The sequence below is a fragment of the Diabrotica virgifera genome, chromosome 4 (assembly GCF_917563875.1).
Source record: "Diabrotica virgifera virgifera chromosome 4, PGI_DIABVI_V3a".
In the NCBI taxonomy this organism is placed as follows: domain Eukaryota; kingdom Metazoa; phylum Arthropoda; class Insecta; order Coleoptera; family Chrysomelidae; genus Diabrotica; species Diabrotica virgifera.
The window spans coordinates 224505458-224532398 of record NC_065446.1 but is presented as its reverse complement, the minus strand read 5'-3'; the positions used below and the strand labels follow the sequence as shown (position 1 = coordinate 224532398).

Genomic DNA, 26941 nt, shown 5'->3' with positions numbered 1-26941 from the left:
TTCGACGCCCAAATCGGGTGCCGTTGTCAAAATACAAAATACTATTAACATAAACAAAAATGTTGTTGCTTAGTAAAAAAATTCTTCTGATAATTTATTTAATTTGACTCATTTATATCGGCAATTCAGATACATAATATGATACATTTTAAAGTAGAAGACTTTAAAATGATATTGCCAATATTTATGAGTTGCGTTCCTGGGACGACTTTACTGAAAGATAGTTCATTCGATTACATGAAATCAACCCCAACTCAAGAATATCCGTCACAAAAAAAATCATAGCATGTGATCTGTCTTTAAAAAGACAACCACATGCAACGGTGACATTAAAATTCTCGCGTTAGAGATCTCATAGTAAATCAGGAGGGAAAACCAGGAAAAACCTCGTGATACTATCCCGTCATCGTAAGTATTTGGTCTTACATTTAATTTACTCTCAAAATTAATACCAAATTCTGACTTTACTATAATTTTGTTTAAATTATAAATAATATCAATAATACATGGATATACAGGGTGTCCCAAAAGTAGTGGAACGGTCGAATATTTCGCGAACTAAACATCGGATCAAAAAACTGAAAAATACCTGTTCAATCATTTTTAAAAATCTATCCAATGACAGCAAACACCAACCCCCACTACACCCTCTGGAGGTGGGGTGGAGGGTAACTTTAAAATCTCAAATGGAAACCCCTAGTTTTTCTTGCAGATTTGGATTCGTTACGTAAAAGTAAGCAACTTTTATTCAAGACATTCTTTCGAACTGTGGATAGATGGCGCTATAATTGAGAAAAACGATTTATCCTGATACCATAGGTAAATTATAGAAACGGTCTAATATCTCGAGAAATACACTTCCAAATGAGAAACCAGAAAAAGGTTTTTAATGCTTCTCGAAAACCTATCGAATAACACTAAACATGACCCTCCAACCCACCCCCTGGAGGTGGGGTGGGGGTAACTTTAAAATCTTAAATAGCAACCCCCACTTTTTATTACAGATTCGTATTCGTCATGAAAAATTAAGCAACATTTATTCGAAACATTTTTTAGAATTGTTGATAGATGACGCTTTAATTGGAAAAATACGATTTATTAGCGCCATCTATCAGCAATTTTAAAAAATGTTTCGAATAAATGTAGCTTAATTTTTTATGACGAATTCGAATCTGCCATAAAAAATGGGGTTGCTATTTAATATTTTAAATTTACCCCCCACCCCGTCTCCAGGGGGTGGGTTGGAGGGTCATTTTTGATGTTTATCGATAGGTTTTCGAAAAACATTAAAAACCTGTTTTTTAGTTTCTCATTTGGAAGTCTATTTCTCGAGATATTAGACCGTTTCTATAATTTACCTATGATATCAAGATAAATTGTTTTTCCCAATTATAGCGCCATCTATCCACAGTTCGAAAAAATGTCTTGAATAAAAGTTGCTTACTTTTACGTAACGAATCCAAATCTGCAATAAAAACTAGGGGTTTCCATTTGAGATTTTAAAGTTACCCCCCACCCCACCTCCAGGGGGTGTAGTGGGGGTTGGTGTTTAGTGTAATTGGATAGATTTTTGAAAATGATTGAACACGTATTTTTCAGTTTTTTGATCTGATGTTTAGTTCGCGAAATATTTGACCGTTCCACTACTTTTGGGACACCCTATATAAGTAATACTAAAATATAAAATATGTACTAACTTGACTATTGACTTACTAATTGTGGTATTTTCTTTCTATTGACTTCCTCTTTCAGTATGGGTATCCACATCATACTGCATTCCACCGAGGAATTTGCGACACAATTGGTTTCGTTTAGCCGCTTCTTTGATTTTTCTCTTTTGCTATCTGTTTCTTTCAGGACTATACTTGAATCTCTCCACTGAACTCTATGTTCATTGTCCCATGCGTGTTGACATATTTGAGATCTATCAAATTCTCTATTTTTAATATAAGTTTGATGTTCACTTATTCTAACGTTTAATGGTCTTGATGTTTCACCTATATAAAAAACTGTTCGCATTCACAAGGTATTTTATAAATACAATACTCTGTCCTGTCTTGTTCATTGTTAGGTTTATTATTTATTATATTTATTTTATCTAAAACTAAACCTAACAATGAACAAGAAAAGACAAAGAATTGTATTTATAAAATACCTTGTGAATGCGAACAGTTTTATATAGGTGAAACATCAAGACCATTAAACGTTAGAATAAGTGAACATCAATCTTATATTAAAAATAGAGAATTTGATAGATCTCAAATATGTCAACACGCATGGGATAATAAACATAGAGTTCAGTGGAGAGATTCAAGTATAGTCCTGAAAGAAACAGATAGTAAAAAGAGAAAAATCAAAGAAGCGGCTCTAATTATGCTAAACGAAACCAATTGTGTCGCAAATTCCTCGGTGGAATGCAGTAGGATGTGGAATCCCATACTGAAAGAGGAAGTCAATAGAAAGAAAATACCACAATTAGTAAGTCAATAGTCAAGTTAGTACATATTTTATATTTTAGTATTACTTATATATCCATGTATTATTGATATTATTTATAATTTAAACAAAATTATAGTAAAGTCAGAATTTGGTATTAATTTTGAGAGTAAATTAAATGTAAGACCAAATACTTACGATGTCGGGATAGTATCACGAGGTTTTCCCTGGTTTTCCCTCCTGATTTACTATGAGATCTCTAACGCGAGAATTTTAATGTCACCGTTGCATGTGGTTGTCTTTTTAAAGACAGATCAGATGCTATGATTTTTTTGTGACGGATATTCTTGAGTTGGGGTTGATTTCATGTAATCGAATGAACTATCTTTCAGTAAAGTCGTCCCAGGATTGCAACTCACAAATATTGGCAATATCATTTTAAAGTCTTCTACTTTAAAATGTATCATATTATGTATCTGAATTGCCGATATAAATGAGTCAAATTAAATAAATTATTAGAAGAATTTTTTTCTAAGCAACAACATTTTTGTTTATGTCAATAGTATTTTGTATTTTGACAACGGCACCCGATTTGGGCGTCGAAACGTTAATAAAAATCATTTTTTAATAATATTGTGGCTTATTTCCCATTATAAATAGTGAAAATTATTACAGTCTAATACGGTCATGTACTGGCCTATTTTTGTTATTTATGACGAATAGACGGTTTCTTAATTGAACTTTATTGAATTACCTGTAAAACCAAAGTTTGGTTACTAACTATAACGCCTCCAGTTGTATTGCTTAAAAGTCTTTCGCCGTCACGCAACCACCATACTCGGTAAACCTGAAATAAAGTAGAAAATTAATCAGTAAAATACTTTCCAACAACGAAAACCGCAAAGAGTTTGAAAAGAGTTTAATAGTTTAATAGAGAAATTTGTTACCGGTCATGAAACATATTAAAACTTTTAAAAGATTATTGTTAGAAAGATAAGTTCTAAAATTTTGAATTTAAAGACCAAGCTGACGGCTTAGTTTATTACTTTTTCCGTTTTTTCCAGTTATATTTTTCATTTTGGGATTTTAAGTTCTGCTATGTCCTTTCCAACATCCTCCACCCTCCTGGTTTTGGACTACCTTTTTTCTTATTTCCTCCTATATGAGGATAGTCTTGTGTTTGGCATCCTTGGGATATACACCAATCATTTCAGTATTTGTGACTTTATGATCCCGATATATAGACAAGTAAGGATCTGTTTTTAGGTTGATGTGAGAGGTGGCATTCAGATTTTTGCGGATAAAGTTAGGTGATAACTTCGTTAATAATAATTGATTTATGCCCCTTCTCAAATATGCCCGGAACGGCATATACGATTTAAAACGATTCATTTTGGAACAAAGTCGTATAGGAATAAAACAAAGATAATTAAATTTTCTATCGGATGCGATTGGTTAAAAATGTCTTAATTTATCACCCTTGCTGCAAAATAGCAATAAATATGAAATAAGGGGGCAAAACAAGCCTGTCATTATTCAATGATTTTCCATCACTTAGGTTACACTTGGAATCTTTCTAATTCGCTTAGAAAATTTTTGTAATGTGCTAAAACCGTACACCAAATTTCATTGAAATTGACTTACTAGATTTTGAATAATAATTTTGCAATCAAATTTTTTAAAAAATTAAAACTTTTTAAAATCTTGCACAACAAAAACTAGAACATACAAAGATTTGTCAATTTTTTACATATAAAGAAGCACTCCAACTGTCTAATGCACTTTACAGAATTCAAATCGGATTATTTAAGCAGCCTCAGCAATGTTTTAAAGTTATAAACAATTCTTTGGCTTATAAACAAATTAGTGCTGTGGCCAGGAGGGGGTGCTACGCGCTCCTTTATTTAGATGGACTTACCCAAGATTTTTATGTATTTTTTGACCCGTAGAACACGATTTTTTTGGGTAACAATTGATCCGGATATCGATAATATTGTTATAAACAAAGAACTTGAGGAATTACATAACACCGATTTTTCGCAAAATAAAACATTTTTTTTATTTCTTGGGTAATTCTAAGCAAAAAATGTTCTTACAAGTTTTTTCGTATGATGCATAGTTTTCGAGATAAACGCAGTGGAACTTTAAAAAAATCGAAAAATTTAAATTTTTGAACGCGAATAACTTTTGATTAAAAAATAAAATAGCAATTCTGCTGACAGCATTTGAAAGTTTAAGTCAAAATATACCGGTTTTAATTATTTGCATTGCAAAAAATGATTTTTTTTTATTATTAAACAAAGCTATTTGTTTATAAGCCAAAAAATTGTTTATAAGTTTAAAACATTGCTGAGGCCCCTTAAATAATCCGATTTTAATTCTGTAAAGTGTATTAGATAGGTAGAGTACCTCTTTATATGTAAAAAATTAGCCAACTTCTTAATGGTCTACTTTTTGTTCAGAAAGATTTTAAAAAATTTGAACTTTTTTAAAAACATTTAGATTGCAAATTTATTATGTAAAATCTATTAGGTCGATTTTAATGAAATTTGGTACACGGTTTAAGTATGTTACAAAGAATTTCCTAAGTGAATTACTGAGGTTCTAAGTGCCACCAAGTGGTTAAAAACATTGAATAACAACAGGCCTATTTTGCCCCCTTATTTTGTATTTATTGCTATATTGCAGAAAAGGTAATACCTTAAGACATTTTTGACCAATTGTATATCATACAAAATTTAATTATCTTTATTTTATTTCTCTACGACTTTGTTCCAAAACGAATTGTTGTTAAAGTTATAAGCAAAGAAAGCAGAAGAAAATCGACGTTTTTCGAAATCTTTAAATATTTTAATTTTTTTATTAATGTTCCGGGCATATTTGAGAAGGAGCATAAGTCAATTATTATTACTGAAGGTGTCACCGAAGTTTATCTGCAAAAATCCGAATGCCACCTCTCACATAAAAAAATAGACGTTTTTTCACAGATCCTTACTGGTCTAATAGTCCAGGGTCGAAAAATAAAAACGGGAAAAAATCAATACAGGTATTTGAAGGTGCTAAATCGTAGGGGAAATATAGTTAATTAAAAATACATACAGAGGTACTAGTAAATCGACCTCATTTTTTTATAAACAAAGGGCAAATATAAAATATTGTTTTTTGCCCATAACATTTTTAGTATCATATTTACAGCAAAAGTTGTTTCACAAAAGTTGTGTATCATGAAAAAACGATTAATTTGAATTTTTATAAGTTAAAATCCATTAAGAATTAACCGAGATAATTGCAAAAAACCATGTTTTTTGCACTATTTTGTTAATGTTAATAACTTTTACAAAATAGGTCGTAAGGAACTTATTTATCTTGCTCATACGGCAGTGCCTTATAAAGTGCCTTTATTAGTGTACAAAATTTTAAAAAGATCTTTTTGTTAGTTTACGAGTTATGTTAAATGTTTATCCCAGATATCGCATGTTTAAACAATCATTGTTACCCTAGGAGTATTTTCAGAGCTTTTTGGCAAAGTTCAGTGGGTTCTTAAAGACTCAAAGTACTAAGAAAGTTAAAAAAAAGAATATATTTTTTTTAAATGTTGTTTAACAAGTCGATAAAGAAATGGTGAGTTTTTTCCTTATAAACAATTAGAATATCTTGGTTATTTTTTATGATAAATAAATATAATTGATTGTATCAAAAAGCTGGTAAAAAAACACACATTAAAAAAGAAAAAACAACTTTCTAGGACCAATAATAGCCAAGTTATACTTTTTTTTAAATCACATCTCGATTGTTTATAAATATTAAGAGTTGAAAGTTTTACAGAATGATAATAAATATCTATATATGATATTGCAATTGATAAGTACGGAATATGTTCTATTTAAAACGAGTAATAACCCTTTAAAGTGAAGTTACTCACGCTGACTGAGCTGGCACCATGTGATTGGGAAGATTGTCGGAATCCAGTTTCGCGCGTCGAGATTTTGCTATAGAAAGTTCAATTTGGAGCGCTTGAAAATTTTTATAAATCTCAGCTTCCAGAAAACGTAGAGCCTTCATTTTTTTAATTCAGGTAACTCGACGGAAGAATAACAACAAGCTAATTTTCATTTACCGGAAAAATCGGAAAATTCTGGAAAATGGACTTTTTTATTCAACATTAATTTACAATGTTAACAATAATAATATATTTTGATAAATATTTTCATAAAATATTATAAATTTTTGAATATATATTAAAATATAGTTAATAGGCTATTGATTATATTCAAAATAAGGTAGCTAAAAGGAACTACAACGTTAACGGGGTTTTATTATTTCATATGGTCAATGGATATCTGAATATGAAAAAACCGCGGAGTGCTACCATTTAAAGCGGTGCGTTTTTGAGAAATGGCTGAATTAGTCCCTGGGCACAGGTTACATTAGGGTGAGTTCCATGCATTTTGGTACAAACATACCTACTTGAAAATTGTTCCTGGTTAAATTTCTTATCTAAATATCACGTTTTGAAGTCAATGATACTTTTTTTTACAAAAATATATTCAAAAGAAAAAGCACAAAGAAACCGAAAAGAAATAAATTTTGTTTTTTGTCCCATAACTTTTGTCCACGAGGATATAGATATAGATATTGCTTTAGAGAAAAAAAACCTACGTATTTCTTCTTTAAAATGTTGTTTAGTAGAGGTAATTAGAATTTATAGTTTTCGAAATATGCTTTTTCAAAGTTCGCCACTCACAGCAATTTTGGGCAATTTTCCTTGTTATTTCGCAAATATTGTGCTGTAACTTTTTTCTACGTAACTTTAGGTATATGCAATGGTACATGTAATAGAAATAGAAATCAATTACCTTTAAAATGGTCTACTGTGTATCGTTGTACGACTTCTTTTTAAAGAGATTATGGTTTTTAAAAGTTTTATACTTTTAACGATTTTTATAATATAATATAAAAATAAAATAATATTATTATATAATATATTATATATTATATATAGTATATATAATATAATATTATATTATATACTACTATATTATATATATTAATATAATATTATATTATATATATTATATTATATAATAATAAAAGCTTATTTTGTTTACTTTAAAATGGTGTATTACAAAAAATTCTAGGAATATTTTTGAATAAGATAGTATTTTTCAAAATGTAATACGTACTTGCAACGATTTTTGATTTTAGGATTATTTTTTAAATTTCTCATTATAACTTTTTTTTTTCTTGTACATGAATATACTATATATTGCTCAATAAAGAGGGCTTACTTTCTGTTCTTTAAAATGGTGTATCATCTATATTTAAATAATAGAAACCGAGTGATTCTTTGATATTTTTTTACCTGTAATATTTAAAATTATTTCTTTTACAAAAATTACATAAACATTAGTCTTAGGAAACATCACTTTAGTTAAAATTATTTAAACGTTGACATTTAAAATTTTTTCAAAATCAAAGTCCATCTCTTCGTTAGCATTAGCTTCAATATCTTCCTCTGACACCTCAGTTATCTTAGAGTTCCCACAATTAGTACCCATGCACATGCACCCTTTGCAGAATATTAAATGCTATTTACATGCTATTTTTTCAAGCAAAACTTGTGGTGCAGGAACTTTGACAGTAAATATTGCAATTAATCCATATTTTGAAGTTTGCCCGGCCGAGTCCAGTGGATCGAAAGTATTACCTATAAAAAATAAGATTCAATCATAACACACAATCACATAAAAATGTTATAGTAAGAAATTTAAAAAATAATCCAAAAATCAAAAATCGTTGCAAGTGCTTATTACATTTTGAAAAAGCATATCTTATTCAAAAATAATCCTAAATTTTTTTATAATACTTATAAAACAGAATAAGCTTTTTTTATTATACATGTAATATATACATAAATGTAGAAAAAAAGTTATAATGGGAAAGTTAAAAAATAATCGTAAAAAATATAAAAACTCGTTAAAAGTATAAAATCTTGAAAATGATAACCTCTTTAAAAGAAGTCGTACAACATTATACAGCAGAACATTTTAAAGGTAATTGATTTCTATTCCTCTTAAATGTACCATTGCATATGCCTAAAGTTGCGTAGAAAAAAGTTACAGAATAATATTTGGGAAATAACAAGGAAAATTGCCCAAAATTGCTGTGAGTGGCGAACTTTGAAAAATCATAGTTCGAAAACTGTAAATCCTAATGACCTCTACCAAACATCATTTTAAAGAGAAAATATGTAAGTTTTTTTTTCTATGAAGCTTGTCTATGCCTATATCCCCGTGGACAAAAGTTATGGGACAAAAAACAAAATTTCTTTCTTTTGGGTTTCTTTGTGCTTTTTCTTTTGAATATATTTTTGTAAAAAAAAGTATCTTTGACTTTAAAAAGTTATATTTAGATAGGAAATTTAACCAGGAACCATTTTTAGGTAGACGTATTTGTACCAAAAGTGCATAGAACTCACCCTAATGTAACCTGTGCCCAGGGACTAATTCACCCATTTCTCAAAAACGCACCCTTTTAAATGGTAGCACTCCGCGGTTTTTTCATATATAGAGATTCATTGACCATATCAAATAATAAAACCCCGTTAACGTTGTAGTTCCTTTCTATAGTACATAATCAATAGCCTATAAGTATACAGTGGTACCTCGACATACGAGGGTAATTCGTTCCGTAACCTTGCTCGTATGTCAAAGCAATTTTCCCCATTGAAATTAACGGAAATGTTATTAATCCGTTCCGGTCCTAAAGAACCACCTTCCTTGTTTTTGTTAAATGTTTTTAAATAAGAAAAATGTTTTTACAAGAAGAAACAATTAATTATAAATAACAAAAAATATATACATATTCTGTAAAAACACAAGAAAAAGTGAGGTGCTTATGGAAGCGCTAATTTTCGTCAGTTGTCTTCACTATTTTCGTCACACTGCTCATTTTCATCTGCAGCTCGTTTAAAAAACTGTCAAAAGAGGTTTGTTTCTTCCTCCCTTTCCTAAATCGCTCGTGCCTTCTCACATATGATGCTATAAGGTTCCCCCTTGAAGCTGCTTCTCTGTCACCCACACCATCAGTAGTTTCTCCATCTTTTCATGGAGAGAGGTCCGGAGCTTGGAAATTATTGTAACGCCCTTAGCTGGCATTATACCATTTATCACCTCCTTCAAGTTAGAAATAGGTAGTCAAAAAGAGGAATGAATTTTAATAAAAGCTGTTCTTCGTATCTCAAATTTTGCTCTCATCTCAAAGCAAAGCATCGCTCGCTTGGCGGCTCGTATCTCAAAACACTCGTATGTTAGGGTACTCGTATATCGAGGTACCACTGTATATCTATTTATATACAGGGTGTTTCATTTTATTCGCCTCGGTGTCTGTAATTAAATCGACTTGATTTAAAAAAAATTCTTTATAGACATATACAGGGCAATTAATACTACAATCTAAAAATAATGTGAATTATACAGAGTGCTCCAAAAAAGAGTAGTGTATCAAAGATATATTTTTTTATGGAAGATCCTAAACCTGATGAAATTTTTAAATTGAACTTAAAAAATAAGCTAGACTATACCTAAGTACAGGGTATTTTGATTTATTTCATTTTTTACAAAAATATAAAATTTTAGAAAAAAAAAATATTTACGAATCTAGGAATCGGTGACAAATTTTTTCTTAGATCTTCATAATAGACTATTCAGCATTTTTAAACAGATGTTTATTGTAACAAAATTTATAATTAGTTAATCGTACATTTTTAGATTTAAAAACTAATTGAAAACAAAAACATTCTCAAATTTGAAAAAAAAATGTGTGTATATATTATAATTATTGATCTTCGTTAATTCTACGCAGTTTATGTACAGGTTCATTAATTTTTTATTTCTTCAACATTATCCCTAATTTTTTGAAACAAATCTTCTTCAACTTCACGTTCGTCATCTATAATATCTGTCAAAAGGTTGTAGCATCTTTTTTCGCTAGTGTCACCTTTGCAATTTATGCAACGCTCGGTACAATTAATTTTTTTCAAGAAATCATGGATCATGTGGAAGAAATTAATGAACCTGTACAAAAACTGTGTAGTATTAATGAAGATCAATAATTATAATCTATACATACATTTGTTTTAATTTGAGAACGTTTTTGTTTTCAATTATTTTTTAAAAATGTACGATTAAGTAATTATAAATTTTGTTAAAATAAACATCTGTTTACATAGGGTGTTTCATAAAAAAATACATCTTTGATATACCACTCATTTTTGAAGCACCCTGTATAATTTACATTATTTTTAGATTGTAGTGTTAATGGCCTGGAATATTTCTATAAATATTTTTTTTAAATCAAGTCGTTTTCCTTACATACACCGAGGCGAATAAAATGAACCACCCTGTATATAAATAGATACATACTATAATTTTATTTTAATATTTATTCACAAATCTATAATATTTTATTAAAATATTTATGAAATTATATGTGTTAACGTTGTAAATGAATGTTGAATAAAAAAGTCCATTTTCCAAAATTTTACGATTTTTCCGGTAAATAAAAATTAACTAGTTGCTATTCTTTCGTCGATTTACTCCAATTAAAAAAAATTGAAGGCTCTACGTTCTCTGGAAGCTGAGATATTTTAAATTTTTCAAGCGCTCCAAATTGAACTTTCTATAGCAAAATCTCGACGCGCGAAACTGGACTCCGACAATCTTCTCCATCACACGGTCCCAGCTCAGTCAGCATGTGTAACTATATAAAACCACTTTAAAAGGTTATTACTCGTTTTAAATATAAGATATTCTGTACTTATCAATGGCAATGTAAAATACAGATATTTATTATCATTCTGTAAAAATTTTAACTCTTAATATTTATAAACAATAGAGATGTGATTTTTCAAAAAAAGTATAACTTGGCTATTATTGGTACTAGAAAGTTGTTTTTTCTTTTTTAATGTGTGTTTTTGTACCAGCTTTTTGATACAGCCCATTATAATTATTTATCAGAAAAAATAACAAAGATATTCTAATTGTTTATAAGGAAAAAACACCATTTTTTTATAGACTTGTTTAACAACATTTAAAAAACAAATATATCCTTTTTAACTTTCTTAGTACTTTGAGTCTTTAAGAACCCATTGCACTTTGCCAAAAAGCTCTGAAAATACTCCTAGGGCAACAATGATTGTTTAAACATCCGATGTCTGGGATAATCATTTAACATAACTAGAGTTATATCCATTGACCCCATATAAGCCAATACCCTGAATCCGATGTGTCAGCACCTGAACTATGGTCGACCTTATTTCCAAACTGCAACTTGTGTATTATTGCTTATTTTTCAAATGTGTAATGTATTTCATTTCATTGAATATAATTCAGTCTGATATATTTCTTTGTAGAGTAAAGTCGCATTTTTTATATTTTAATTATTAGATCGCAATAAAGTAAATTCTCGCACTTGTATTTTTAAAAATTGTTTTTAAAAATCGTTCCGAAAAGGCAGAAACTATCAGTCTCGTTAACTAACAAACAGATGTTCTTGAAATTGTGTACACTAATAAAGGCACTTAATTGCCTCATGATCAAGGTATAATAAGTTCCTTACAGCCTATTTGGTAAATGTTATTGACATTTACAAAATAGTGCAAAAAACGTAGTTTTTTACAATTATCTCGGTTAATTCATTATGGATTTTAACTGATAAAAATTCAAATTAATCGTTTTTTCATGATACACAACTTTCGTAAAACAACTTTCGTAAAACAACTTCTGCTGTAAATATGATACTAAAAATGCTATAGGTAAAAAACAATATTTTCTGATTTTGGTCTTTGTTTATAAAAAAATGAGGTTGATTTACGAGTACCTCTGTATGTATTTTTAATTAACTATATCCCCCTACGATTTAGCACCTTCAAATACCTGTATTAGTTTTTACCCTGAAATCGCTCATATTTATTTTTCTACCCTGGTCTAATAATATTCGGTTCTCTATATATCTTTTCTAGTTCTATATTTGGTATTTTTTTCCACATTCTATTCCATAGCTTTCTGCCTCCCAATATGTTTCTGAGATCATTTTAATGCTCGAGGCCTTATAATTATTCTGAGATCATAATATTATAACATAAAATATTCTTAGCTCTTCTAGGTACGCTTTTACTCCTTAATGATTTGTTTAGAGTAAAGGTACAACGATTACAAACCATAGATCTCGCTTGGATTTTTTCCTTCATATTTACTCTCCTAGTATATATCGCTCGTAGGTAGTGGAATCTTTCTACGTCTTCGATCTTATATGTTTATTATTGTTTGACTATTGTCGGTTACTATTCTTATAATATGCATTCTCGTTCTACTCATTCAATATATTTGGTCTGTTGGTGGTTTATTTATATCCATTTCTTTCTCGCTTTAGCTTCTAGTTTGCTATCAGTACTATACCACTGGCGTTTTCATTGATATTTATACCTGTCCTGCCTTGTTGATTCCGGCTTCTTTGGCGGCAATTTCAAGAAGGATACTGAAGAACAGTGATAAAAGGGGCTCCCCTTGTCGCACCCCACACTAAACTCCATCTTATGTCTTTCTTTTCCATTTGTTTTAATAAACTCTTTTCTTTGTTTTTCTGCGTGTCACTTTTTTCTTTCCTACTAATTTTCTCTAATTCACATTTCGCGTAGTGCCTCGTATTTTTCTTTCCACTTGACTCTGTCAAAAGCTTGTTAAAGTTGATGAATAGGAAATCTAAAGTCGACCACTTTAGATTTCCGATATTCGTAGCTAGGTTTTCTTTGGTGACCCTGTTTATCAGTTTGTACCTCTTGGTATAACTTTCTAATTTCTCTATTTTTGAAGCTTTCTCTAAATACAAAAGTAACTTTACTTATAAAGGTTTTAGTGTTTAACAATTCTTTTTTAAATTCAATATTTTTAATTTACTACGCAAATTCATTTTTTATATTAAGATTGAGATTTTTGTACATAGGTATAAAATAATTGTTTTGTCAAATTTTTAAGATAAAGTTGTGCTGATAGTAGTTTTTTAAAAAAATATCATTTTTTATTATTTCACAAAATACAGCCGAAAATATCTAATAGGGATCTAATGACACAATGTGGAAGAACAAACAGCTAAGTCAAGACAAGAAATCAAGAATCTATAAAGCAGCAATTAGACCTATATTGACATACACGCCAGAGACAAGACCTGACACATCTAAAACGAGACGACTACTAGAAATAACAGAGATAAAGATACTTCGACGAATATCAGGGAAAAGTCTGTTGGATAGGGAGAGAAACGAAAACATAAGAAGAGCATGCAATGTAGAAGACATAAATGGATGGGTGACAAAACGGAATCAGGAGTGGAACGAACACATTAAAACGAACAAATTAGTAGAATGGCAGAGAATAGGATAGTACGAATAGCTCGAGGTAAGTCTCCAAATGGACGAAAAAGTATTGAAAGACCAAGAAAAAGATGGTGCGATAGTTTAAACAATTTAGGAGGCTGATATTGAAGACGAAACAGGCTTTAAAACCTACATACAAGAAATAAAAAAAAATAAGAAGTCCAAAATATGCAAAATCAATCCTTTTTGCAAAATTTTTGAAAACAGAGGTATCTTAGGAGTGTATTTTTTTTAAACGAATAAAACCCTTTATAAAAGGTATATTTGTTAAAATCCCTAAAAAGGGCTACATCACAGAACTAGTTTTCGATCGGATGACCGATCATCGTCAGTGCTTACCTAAAATGCGTATAACCTGGTAAGATAATGCAAAGGTTTAAAATTTTGACTACGGTTTTAAAAAATGATAGTTTATACTAACGTGATTCTAACATTCTAACGTGAGTATAACCTATAACTTTTTAAAACCGCAGTCAAAATTTAAAAACTTTGTATTAGCTTATCAGGTTATACGCATTTTAGGTAAGCACTGATGATGATTGGTCATCCGATCGAAAACTAGTTCTGTGATGTAGCCCTTTTTAGGGATTTTAACAAATGTACCTTTTATAAAGGATTTTATTCTTTTTTGTAATGTATGTTATACAGCCAACTACAGGAAAACTTTTTTTTCGTGGATTTGTAATTTTTTTATTTAACCCAGCAGTGGTCGCTATATGAGATTTTCTCTCACGGTTTCAGAAAACTGCACACAACTTTTTTTCTGGGAAATTATACGTGCTGTAGTCTCCTTCTAGTCTCCTAACTATCCTCCCTCGACAATCTAATAGACTCATCCGCTCAGATAGTTACTCAGTTGACTTAGTATCACCAGATTTTTCAGTCAGTGCGCTTAATGTGAGATATTTTCTTATCGCGCAACCACCGGAGTAACCAACTATGTATAAAAATTAATTTTATTGTTCCACTTAAAACCTGAAATAATATCCTTTTATAATATCCCTATATTCTGTTTCACGTTTTAGTGGTAAATGACCACTTACCATATATTTTTCAATGTTAAATATTGGCGGCATCACCAGTCACATTGTATATTACAGGGGTGGCCAAGCTTCTTAATAGTCCGAGCCACTTTTCATAAGTTGAAGTTTTTCGCGAGCCGCAATAAAATACTTATTCAAAAAGTATCTATGTATAGAAGGAATTTACAATTTTTTTAACAGAACTTTTACTTACTGAAAACCGAAATACAATTACGAAATATTTAAACTTAATTACATTTTTCTTTTCCTTCTTTTGATAATTCTTTAGAATTTGGTGATTAATATGTGACTTCTCAATAATTCTTTTAGATGCTGGTTAGGTAATATTGATTGGTGTTAGGATTTCACCAATTATAAAATGGAATAAAATGGTCCACACAAGTACGTTGTTCCTAATATGGAAATAATTTGGCAAGCATTCTTTTTTAGGGTACCTTCTTGGATTCTGGTACAAATTTCCAAAATTCGGTATTCGGCGTCGACTTATAGTTTTATTTTCGAGCTTGATCTTCTTGCGTCTCTATTAATTTTAATTCTCCAGATGTTGTTTGGGTCATATATTGGTAATAATAAAAAATTTCATCTTATGAACAATGTTCATTTCAAATGAATTCGGAAAAAATGAAGAGACGATTTAACATATTTTAAGTCTTCAAATCTATTTTGGAGTTCGGTCAATATTCCTTCCGGCTTTTTTATATATATACTCGTTAAGTTTTTCTAGTATAATATGGTAAAAATTTTTTCGAGAAAAAAAGTCGAGTAAAATAAATGCAAAATGTGTACCTAATACAAATTACGAATTACATCTGTAGCAAGAGTTATACAAAAATCGGTCTGGATTCGGTTGATTACTGACTTTTACATTGCGCCACTCTTATGTAATATTCGTTGGCGCAGTTTTCGATGTGTCATATCATTCTTATCTTGGATGGAAATAGAATTTGTTACAAAGTCTTTCATGTTTGTTTTCAGTAAATTAAAAGACATTTTGAAACACATATTATGGAACGATAATAATTTTTTTAAATCATATCTAATACAAAATTGAAAAATAACTCGGGTACAATCGAGAGCCACAAGTAATCCTTCAAAGAGCCGCATGTGGCTCGCGAGCCGCAGTTTGGCCACCCCTGGTATATTATAAAGATAATAATAACAAAGCAGAAGAACGTCATGTCTTTTTAAACGAATTGGCTTTATCGTTGATGAGACCTCATCTTATAAATCGTTCTACAATTCCTGCTGACAATTCTTGCTTAAAGATGAGCAAGAATTGGTAAAATAACATTACCGAACTCATCACAACCTGAACCATCGTATATTCAGTTTTGTTAATTTTGCCCTCACTGCAAAAAAAAAGTAAAAAAAAATTGTAATTCTTGTCATCAACCAATTTGTCCAGAGCATTCTTGTTATACTTGTGGAAAGTGCGGTGCCCTAAATTATGAAGATAGGGAGATTGATTAATATTGGTTTAATTCCGATCATTTTTTGTGTATCTTATCGTACTATTATTATGTATATTATGTTATATTATTATGTTCTTATTATTAGTTAATAAAAAAAGTTTAAAATCTGTTCTAAACATTTTATTTTTAGGCTATTGATTATGTACTATAGAAAGGAACTACAACGTTAACGGGGTTTTATTATTTCATATGGTCAATGAATCTCTATATATGAAAAAACCGCGGAGTGCTACCATTTAAAGGGGTGCGTTTTTGAGAAATGCGTGAATTAGTCCCTGGGCACAGGTTACATTAGGGTGAGTTCTATGCACTTTTGGTACAAACACGTCTACATAAAAATTGTTCCTGGTTAAATTTCCTATCTAACTATAACTTTTTAAAGTCAAAGATACTTTTTTTTACAAAAATATATTCAAAAGAAAAAGCACAAAGAAACCCAAAAGAAAGAAATTTTGTTTTTTGTCCCATAACTTTTGTCCACGGGGATATAGGTATAGACATTGCTTCAGAGAAAAAAAAATTTTTGCATATTTTGTCTTTAAAATGATGTGTGGTAGAGGTCATTAGGATTTACAGTTTTCGAAATATGATTTTTCAAAATTCGCCACTCACGGCAATTTTGGGCTATTTTCCTTGTTATTTCGCAAATATTGTTCTGTAACTTTTTTCTACGTAACTTTAGGCATATGCAATGGTACATATAAGAGGAATAGAAATCAATTACCTTTAAAATGTTTTACTGTATAATGTTGTACGATTTCTTTTAATGAGGTTATCTTTTTCAAGACTTTTTACTTTTAACGACTTTTTATATTTTTTACGATTATTTTTTAAATTTCCCATTATAACTTTTTTTTTTCTACATTTAGGTGTATATTATATAATAAAAAAGGAAGCTGATTCTGTTTACTTTAAAATGGTGTATTATAAAAAATTCTAGGATTATTTTTGAATAAGATATGATTTTTCAAAATGTAATAAGTACTTGCAAGGATTTTTGAGTTTAGGATTATTTTTTAAAATCCTCATTATACTTTTTTATGTGATTGTGTGTTATGATTGAATCTTATTTTTTATAGGTAATACTTTGGATCCACTTGACTCGGCGGGGCAAACTTCAAAATATGGATTAATTCCAATATTTACTGTCAAAGCTCCTGCACCACAAGCTTTGCTTGAAAAAATAGCATGTAAATGTACCAAAGGATGTACAAAAAACTGCGGTTGTAGGAAGATAGGAGTTAGTTGTTCAATATTCTGCAAATGGTGCATGTGCATGGGTACTAATTGTGGGAACTCTAAGATAACTGAGGTGTCAGAGGAAGATATTGAAGCTAATACTAACGAAGAGATGGACTTTGATTTTGAAAATTTTTTAAATGTCAACGTTTAAATAATTTTAACTAAAGTGATGTTTTCTAAGACTAATGTTTATGTAATTTTTGTAAAAGAAATAATTTTAAATATTACAGGTAAAAAAATATCAAAGAATCACTCGGTTTCCATTACATATTTAAATATAGATGATACACCATTTTAAAGAACAGAAAGTAAGCCCTCTTTATTGAGCAATATATAGTATATTCATGCACAAGAAAAAAAAGTTATAATGAGAAATTTCAAAACTAATCGTAAAAAATGTAAAAAATATTATTTTTTTATATTAGATATTATATAATATATAATATAATATTATATTAAATATACTTTATATACTATAATATTATATAATATACAATATATTATATAATAATATTATTTTATTTTTATATTACATTAAAAAAATCGTTAAAAGTATAAAAACTTGAAAAACCATAATCTCTTTAAAAAAAATCGTACAACGTTATACAGTAGTCCATTTTAAAGGTAATTGATTTCTATTCATATTACGTGTACCATTGCATATACCTACAGTTACGTAGAAAAAAGTTACAGAACAATATTTGCGAAATAACAAGGAAAATTGACCAAAATTGCTGTGAGTGACGAATTTTGAAAAATCATATTTCGAAAACTATAATTCCTAATAACCTCTACCAAACAACATTTTAAAGAAGAAATATGTAGATTTTTTTCCTATAAAGCAATGTCTATACCTATATTCTCGTGGACAAAAGTTATGGGACAAAAAACAAAATTTCTTTCTTTTGGGTTTCTTTGTGCTATTTCTTTTCAATATATTTTTGTAAAAAAAGTATCATTGACTTTAAAACGTGATACTTAGATAGGAAATTTAACCAGGAATAATTTTTATGTAGATATGTTTGTACCAAAAGTGCATAGAACTCACCCTAATGTAACCTATTGCCCAGGGACTAATTCACCTATTTCTCAAAAACGCACCCCTTTAAATGGTAGCACTCCGCGGTTTTTTCATATATAGATGTCCATTGACCATATGAAATAATAAAACCCCGTTAACGTTGTAGTTCCTTTTAGCTATCTTATTTTGAATATAATCAATAGCCTATTTGTAAAGAAAGGCAAAGTTTAGATATCTGAGAGAAAATCTCACGCGCTACCACTCGCATACAAATAAAATAAAATAAAACCTACGTAGCGACCAATGCCGGGTTAATAATAGACACTTTGATTTACCTATTCCGATTGATTTTTTTGGTCATACTGTTCTTTGATCAGGCTATGTAAGTAACATGTCGTTTATACAGGGTGTCCCGAAAAGATTGGTCATAAATTATACCACAGATTCTGGGGTCAAAAATAGGTTGATTGAACCTCACTCACCTATATACAATAGTGCACACAAAAAAAGTTATAGCCCTTTGAAGTTACAAACTGAAAATATATTTTTTTTCATATATCGAAAACTCTTAGAGATTTTTTATTGAAAATGGACATGTGGCATTCTTATAGCAGCAACATCTTAAAAAAAAATTAAAGTGAAATTTGTGCACCCCATAAAAGTTTTATGGGGGTTTTGTTCCCTTAAACCCCCCTAAACTTTTGTGTACGTTCCAATTAAATTATTATTGTTACACTATTAGGTAAACACAATATTTTAAAACTTTTTTGCCTCCTAGTACTTTTTTGATAAGCCAGTGTTTATCGAGATACTTTGAATATTTGTCGAATCCACCATATATTTGTATATGGTTAAGTACGATTATAGAGAGCTGTTAATGATCTTAAAATTTATTTATAATTTACATTATTAGGTATATTTTGAAACAGTAGCAACATCTCGATAAAAGGTAAGTTATCAAAAAAAGACTAAGAGGCAAAACAGTTTTAAAAACACTGTGTTTACCTAATGATACCACAATAATAGTTTAATTGGAACGTACACAAACATTTGGGGGGTTTAAAGGAACAAAACCCCCATAAAATTTTTATGTAAACATATTAAAAAAGAAGCCGCATCCCGATAAAAACTGGTTTATCTAAAAAATAATAAGAGGCAAAAAAGTTTTAGAAATGTTGTGTTTAACTAATGGTACCACAATAATGAATTAATTGGAACGTACACAAAAGTTTGGGGGGGTTTAAAGGAACCAAACCCCCATAAAATTTTTATGGGGTGGACAAATTTCACTATAATTTTGTTTTAAAATGTTCCTGCCATTAGGATACCCCATGTCAATTTTCAATAAAAAATCTCTAATAGTTTTCGATATATTGAAAAAAATCGATTTTCATTTTGTAACTTCAAAGGGCTGTAACTTTTTTTATGAGCACATTTGTACTAAGGTAAGTTAGGTTCAATCGATTTATTTTGACCCTAGAATGTGTGGTATAATTTATGACCAATCTTTTTGGGACACCCTGTATATTTGATATTCCTTTAGGGTGCCTCTAAAGTTCTTGATAAATACCGAAATATCTAATATCATTTTTGATTTCCTTTTCTCCGTTTTAATTTAAAAATATTTGTTATAGGAATTACAGTATTGGTAACCGAACACTATCGACTTATCGAGCCTTCCTTTGTGATGAACGCCTGCGGCAAAACCCTCATTCTTTGAGACGTTTGAACTTTCGCTGAATGTCGGCACAAATCTTTCGGATCGATACTTGTACCAGTTATGTCTCCCGTTCGACTTTCTAACAAAGCCATATGTTCAGACTAAGTGTATTATAGTGGATTTTCTTCGCAAAATCTTAAATCTCAATTACGAAGGAACACATAAGCAAGAGACGAGAAAACAGAGATTTAAGTTATACCACAAAAATAAAGGAAAATTACGTCAACATCAAAGAGTCTATCGAACATTTTCTGTTAGCTGTTAATAATATACGAGGGCCAAACACGGCATATCCAGTCATTTAAACAGCGCTTGTTATATAAAAACAAGAAAATAAACCTAACTTGTGTTTTAGTTGTAATTTATATGTTATTTTACCGGCAAACCCTATTTCAGGATAAAATGAAATTCTGCTATGTATGGCCTAGGCCAAACTAGCTGCAATATCTAAATATATTTCTTCTTCTTTCATACGAATTTCTTTCTTTCAACAACAATAAACTTAACATACAGAAACTAAAGTCAGAAGAAACAAAAGAAAATCTGAAACACGAAATCAACAAATCTAGACAGAAACCCAGGAAATAATTGCAACGTAGAACAGCAGTGGCAATTCTTCAAAACCTCTATATAAGAACCAAGTTAGAAAGTACTTACTACAACCAAATGTAAGAAAGAAGAATGGATGAGAGAGGAAATTCTAGAGTTGATGAATGAAAGAAGAAAAAACAAAACCATTAATAAGACCCGCTATAAACAGCTTCAAAACCAAATAACAAGAAAAATTAGGGAGGCTAAAGAAACTTACTTCTCTGAAAAATGTAAAGAAATAGAAAAACTGCAAAACACATATGACAACTTCAACCTACATAAAAAGTCAAAGAACTAGCCGGAATAGGAAATAAAAGAACCTCAAATATATTGCTCGACAAAAATGGAAATATTATAATGGAGACAAAACGAAAACTACGACGATGGAAAGAGTATATCGAGAAACTATTTCATGACCAGAGAGAAGCTAGTACATCCGTAGATAGCCAAACGGGAGATGTAGGCCCAGAGATAACCAAATCAGAGGTTAGTCAGGTAATAAACTCTATGAAAAAAAAAATAAATCTGCTCGTCCAGATGAATTGCCTAGCGAGCTGATAAAGTTGGTCAACGAGAAAAACCTGAACATAATAGTAGAACTGTTCAACGCTATCTATACTACAGGAATCATCCCTAGAGAAATGTTGACATCAGCCTTTGTGTGTTTGCCAAAGAAGGTGAATGCAAAAGAATGCAGTGACTACCGAACCATAAGCTTCATGTCACATACCTTGAAAATTATATTGAAAATTATCCACGCCAGAATACACTCTAAACTGGAGCTGGATATTAGTGACACTCAATATGGGTTCCGCCAGTGGCGGAGCGTCCTTAGGGGCCAGAGGGTCCGAGCCCCACAAAAAAATATGTAATATATTAAAATTTTTAGTTACCATTCTATTATATAATATTTTATATAAATATGAATTAAATAATTTATTTGCTCATGCATATAGTTTTTTCTCGTGATACAAAAATAATATATTGCACAATGACGCACCGTACTAAGTAGAAGTTTTCTCTATTAATAATTGTCACCATGCGCTGCACTGGCCGCATAGAACCGTCCGATGGGCATGGGCCCATTTACCCTGGCCCTTGCTCTGAACAGTACTATTTCTTTGACTAGTCGTTGCAGTCACGTAGGTACCGGCTGTATTGCATTGCATGTTCTTCGCTGTCGTCAATAATCCTAGGCAGGCCGTATAAGATGTTTAGGGGCCCGTTTTGTGTGGCCCTTCTGTGTAGTTAATACGCTGTTTCGGTGTGATAACGTTAATTTAAAATGGACAAAGTAGACTATTTATTACAAAGTCCTTTTTATACGTTAGGGATAGAGGAAAAGAATGAAATTAAAAGATTAGGTGTAATAAATAAACTAAGTCATTCGTTCTTCTTTTGCCCTTTAATTCGTCCAATTTTGAACCTAGGCTTCCCCCAGTTTCCTCCGTTCGTTTCTGTTTAGTGCTTCTGTTTCCAGTGCGTTCCTCCTATCTTTTTAATGTCATCTCCCCATTTCATCTAGGGTCGTCCTCTTTCTCTCTTTCCTGCCCAAGGCCTCCATTATTGTATGGTGGTATTCCACCTATTGTCCGTTTGTCTGGCGTTACGACCTGCAAAGCTCCATTTTAGCCTGGCTATATGTTGCCCTGCGTCTTTGACTTTTGTTCTATTTCTTACCCAGTGTTTTGTTTTTTGTCTGTATTTTACTCCTAACATTGCTCTCTCCATGGCTCTTTGTGTTTTCATTATTTCTCTTGATCAATGTTTGCTTTGGTCAAGGTCCATGTTTGGTATGCCTATGTAAGAATTGGGAGTATGCACTGGTCAAACACTCTTGTTTTTAAGTGTTAATGTAATTCGAACAACAACTAAGTCATTAATATGGAGAAAAACTTTTATAGCTATCCATAAAGTCAGGTGGCTTAACCACATAAAGTAATAAGAGGATATCTCATTACTTAGGGCATCCAAAGTAACGTTCAGTACAAAGCCTCCCCATTTGTTATGTCCTTCGTTGGGGAGAGGTGGTGGTATAGCTTGAGAGTCAGATAGGTACCACTTCATTACGGAGTGTGACCGGTTTGATCTTCCGACATGTGGGTCCCACTGTTCCATTGGAACACACATATCCCTCGAGGCTGGTGTTGTACGAGTATGTCTGTTTGCGTGTTATTAGGTCAGCTCAGTACAGTACCTGTATCTATTTTTTTGAGCCATATTTTTCATTCTTCATTTTTCTTATTGTAATTTCGTCAAATTTATATGCGGCCCAGGCCCCACCAACTGAAATTATCACGAGCCGCCACTGGGTTTCGCAATGGTATGGGTACCAGAGAGGCATTATTCTCCTTCAACGTGCTGACACAGAGATGTTTGGATATTAACCATCCTCTTTACGTCTGTTTTATAGACTACAATAAAGCGTTTGATAAAGTAAAACATGATCGACTCATGGAAATCCTAAAAAATAAAAACCTAGATGAAAGAGATTTAAGACTAATAACACACCTCTATTACAATCAGCGATCAATAGTAAGAATTGAAAAAGAAACATCTGAAGAAATGGAAATAAAGGGAGGAATCAGGCAAGGCTGCATACTATCACCTCTATTATTTAACGCTTATTCTAAAGAGATAATGCGAGAAACTCTGGAAGATGAAACAGTCGGCGTAACAGTAAATGGAGTCTTAGTTATTAACATCACATATGCAGATGATACAGTAATAATAGTCGATAGTTTACAAGACCTGCAAAGACTCATGAGTAAAATAGTAAGGTGTAGTAGAGAGTACGGACTCTCTCAATATCAAAAAGACGAAGTTTATGAAAATTAGTAAAAACAACCATAATGCTAACAAAATCTTGATAGCAGAGGGCCAGCAGATCGAAAAAGTAAAAAATTACACTTATCTAGGAACACTTATCAACAGAAAATAATGACTACACTGCAGAAATAAAAGTCAGAATCGAAAAAGCACGTTCTAATTTTATAAAAATGAAAAAGGTCCTAGTCCTATGAAGCAAAGATTTAACATTAGCTCTTAAAGTACGCCTAACAAAATGTTACTTCTACAGTGTTCTATACTATGGAGTGGAATCATGGACGTTAAATGTAGAGACAATGAGACGACTTAACGTCTTTGAAATGTGGACCTATAGAAGAATTATGAGGGTTTCCTGGGTAGATAGAGTTACAAACAATGAAGTACTGAGAAGAATAAGTAAAGAGAAGGAAGTTGAACTTACAATTAAAGAAAGGAAGCTACAGTATCTCGGATATGTGATGCGGGGCGAGAAGTATGGCATCCTATGACTCATAATGCAGGGAATGATAGATGGCAGAAGAAGCATCGGAAGAAGACGAATTTCATGGTTGAAAAACCTGAGAGAATGGTTTGGATGCAGCTCAAAACAGCTATTCTACTGCCTCAAAAATTAAAATAGCTATGATGATTGCACCTGATGATAGCTCCGTAGCGGAGATGGCACCTGAAGAAGAAACACTACTCCCCACGGAGAGGGGTGGGGGTAAAATTAAAATTTTAAATTCGAACCCCGCGATATTTCGCGAAATGAAATTCAGATAGAAAAACTGCAAAATACTTACACGTATTCAATATTTTTGACAAATCTGTAGAATGGCACCAAACACGACCACTCACGGAGGTGGGGACGGTAGTTACTTATATGATCCTCCAATTTTTATTGAAGATTTGGATTCTTTACGTAAAAATCAGCTTTTATTAGAGACATTTTTTCGAATTGTGGATAGATGGTGCTATAATCGGAAAAAACGATTGTTGGAAATGTAAAATTAAATTAAAAAATGGAAAGTCCCCCACTTTATAGAAAATTTAACTTTTTTGATTTTAGAACCTACTCTTTACAATCCAATAGGTCCCTATAACGCTCGAGTAAATGCAAATTTAGCATACATTCCTTCCCTAATATTAAAATCGAACGAGTAGGTACAAGTGTAATCACCTGCAAACGGGCAATTTCTACGTAGCATGCATAGCGGGCATGCGACGAAATGCTCAAACATTATTTGTTTATAGCTTTGTTTAACAATAAACAAAATAATTTTTAGCAATGCAAAAAAAATCAAAACCGGTATAATTTGGCTTGAGCTTTCAAATGCTGCAAGCAGAATTCCTATTTTATTTTTTAAGCAAAATTCGGGTTCAAAAATTGCAATTTTTCGATTTTTTTAAAGTTTAACGCGTTTATCTCTAAAACTGTGCATCTTACGAAAAAACTTATAATAACATTTTTTACTTCGAATGACCCAAAAAATACAAAAAAGTGTTTTCTTTTGCGAGAAATCGCTTTTTACCGGCCTTTAACATTGTGACAGGGAGGGGATAACAAGGCACCATCGTACTTTCCGGCAAGATTCAGTTTTTCATTGTTCAAGGTTTCAGGTAAAAGAATCCGAACATAGTTGCCGGTCCTCAGGTTTTACATACTCAAATACTTCCAGGACCTGCACTATGTACTCTTTCAATTATTACTTTTTAAACGCTTTTCTTTACTTCAATCGTTTGGGTCAAATCTTTGGACATTAATTTGACTGCCTTTTCTTCAATGCAAATGATTAAAAATTTGCAGACGTCTGCATTCGCGTGAACAATACACGAATAGTCAATAAAAAAATGTTTGTTTAAAATAAAAAACGATTTTAACGGAAAATGCTTAAATTCTCTTGTTCTTTACAATGAAGAAACTTGAAACTTTTACAGATTGTAGCTAATTATATTAGCTATACATAATTTGACCTTTTACGTTAATTGTTTACGTTATGCTTCATAAATAAACAATAAAGTTTCGAATTTTTTGCCTATTCCGACTACTTTGTAGTGTTTTATACAAATTTTAATAAACATGACGATATATTTTAATGTTTGGAAAGTATAAGACTAAAAAGTAAAAAATAAAAAAATATAAAAAAAATATTTTTAAGAAACGCTTTTCTTTAGTTACGACTGACTAAACTTAAACATATTATAAAAAAATTAAATTTTTTTTTAAAAATATAACACATTCGTAATGTGTTAGATTTTTCAAATTTTTTTATTTTTTGCTTTTTAGTTGATTTTTTTATAATATGTTTAATTTTAGTCACTCGTAACTAAAGAAAAGCGTTTCTTAAAAATATTTTTTTCATATTTTTTTCTTTAAAATAAATAAGAAAATCTACGGTTTTGTTTTGATTAAAATCTGTCTTCCTCCATCCCCCGATAGCACTATTTCTAGGTCTACCTGTTGTCAAGGAGGTTCTGAAGAAGACAATTTATATCGCAGCATGGTTAGAACGTCCTCTAACGGGGAATAAGTGAAATGAATTTCGACTCGATTCAATTTCTCTTTTTACACAGGTATAACCATACCAACAGGCACTGCTAGTAAAACATTCCACTTTGCAGTTCTCTGCACGGGTTCTCTAAACTGCAAAGTGGAATGTTTTCATAGCGGTGCCTGTTGGTATGGTTATACCTGGGTAAACAGAGAATTTGAATCGAGTCGAAATTCATTTCACTTATTCCCCGTTAGAGGGCGTTCTAACCATACTGCGATATCGAGAATCTACGGCCGTGATGGTAAAAATCTGTCTTCCTCACAGCCTCCTTGAAAACAGGTAGACCTAGAAATAGTACTATCGGGGGATGGAGGAAGACAGATTTTAATCAAAACGAAACCGTAGATTTTCTTATTTATTTTACTAATGTTATACTCTGTATAGAGTACACAGACTCGTTTCGTACGGGTTCTCTAAACTGCAAAGTGGAATGTTTTCCTAGCGGTGCCTGTTGGTATGGTTATACCTGGGTAAAGAGAGAACTTGAATCGAGTCGAAATTCATTTCATTTTTTTATTTGATTATTTCCTCCATGATCAGGGAAGTAATATGTGTTTAACTCAATTTATAGTATAAATTGACGCCACTAAACTGAACGCATAGATATTAAACATCTGACGTT

At 31.1% G+C, this 26941-nt stretch overlaps 1 protein-coding gene across 1 annotated transcript in view; it reads right to left on the bottom strand.

Moving 5' to 3' along the window:
- The window catches only part of LOC126883814 (nephrin-like), a 593591-nt gene that overhangs the window by 388678 nt on the left and 177972 nt on the right, over window positions 1–26941 (bottom strand). The window contains exon 4 of the mRNA XM_050649484.1: window positions 3191–3283. Within this exon, the coding sequence (XP_050505441.1) occupies window positions 3191–3283 (93 nt within the window). The remainder of the gene's footprint in view (window positions 1–3190; window positions 3284–26941) is intronic.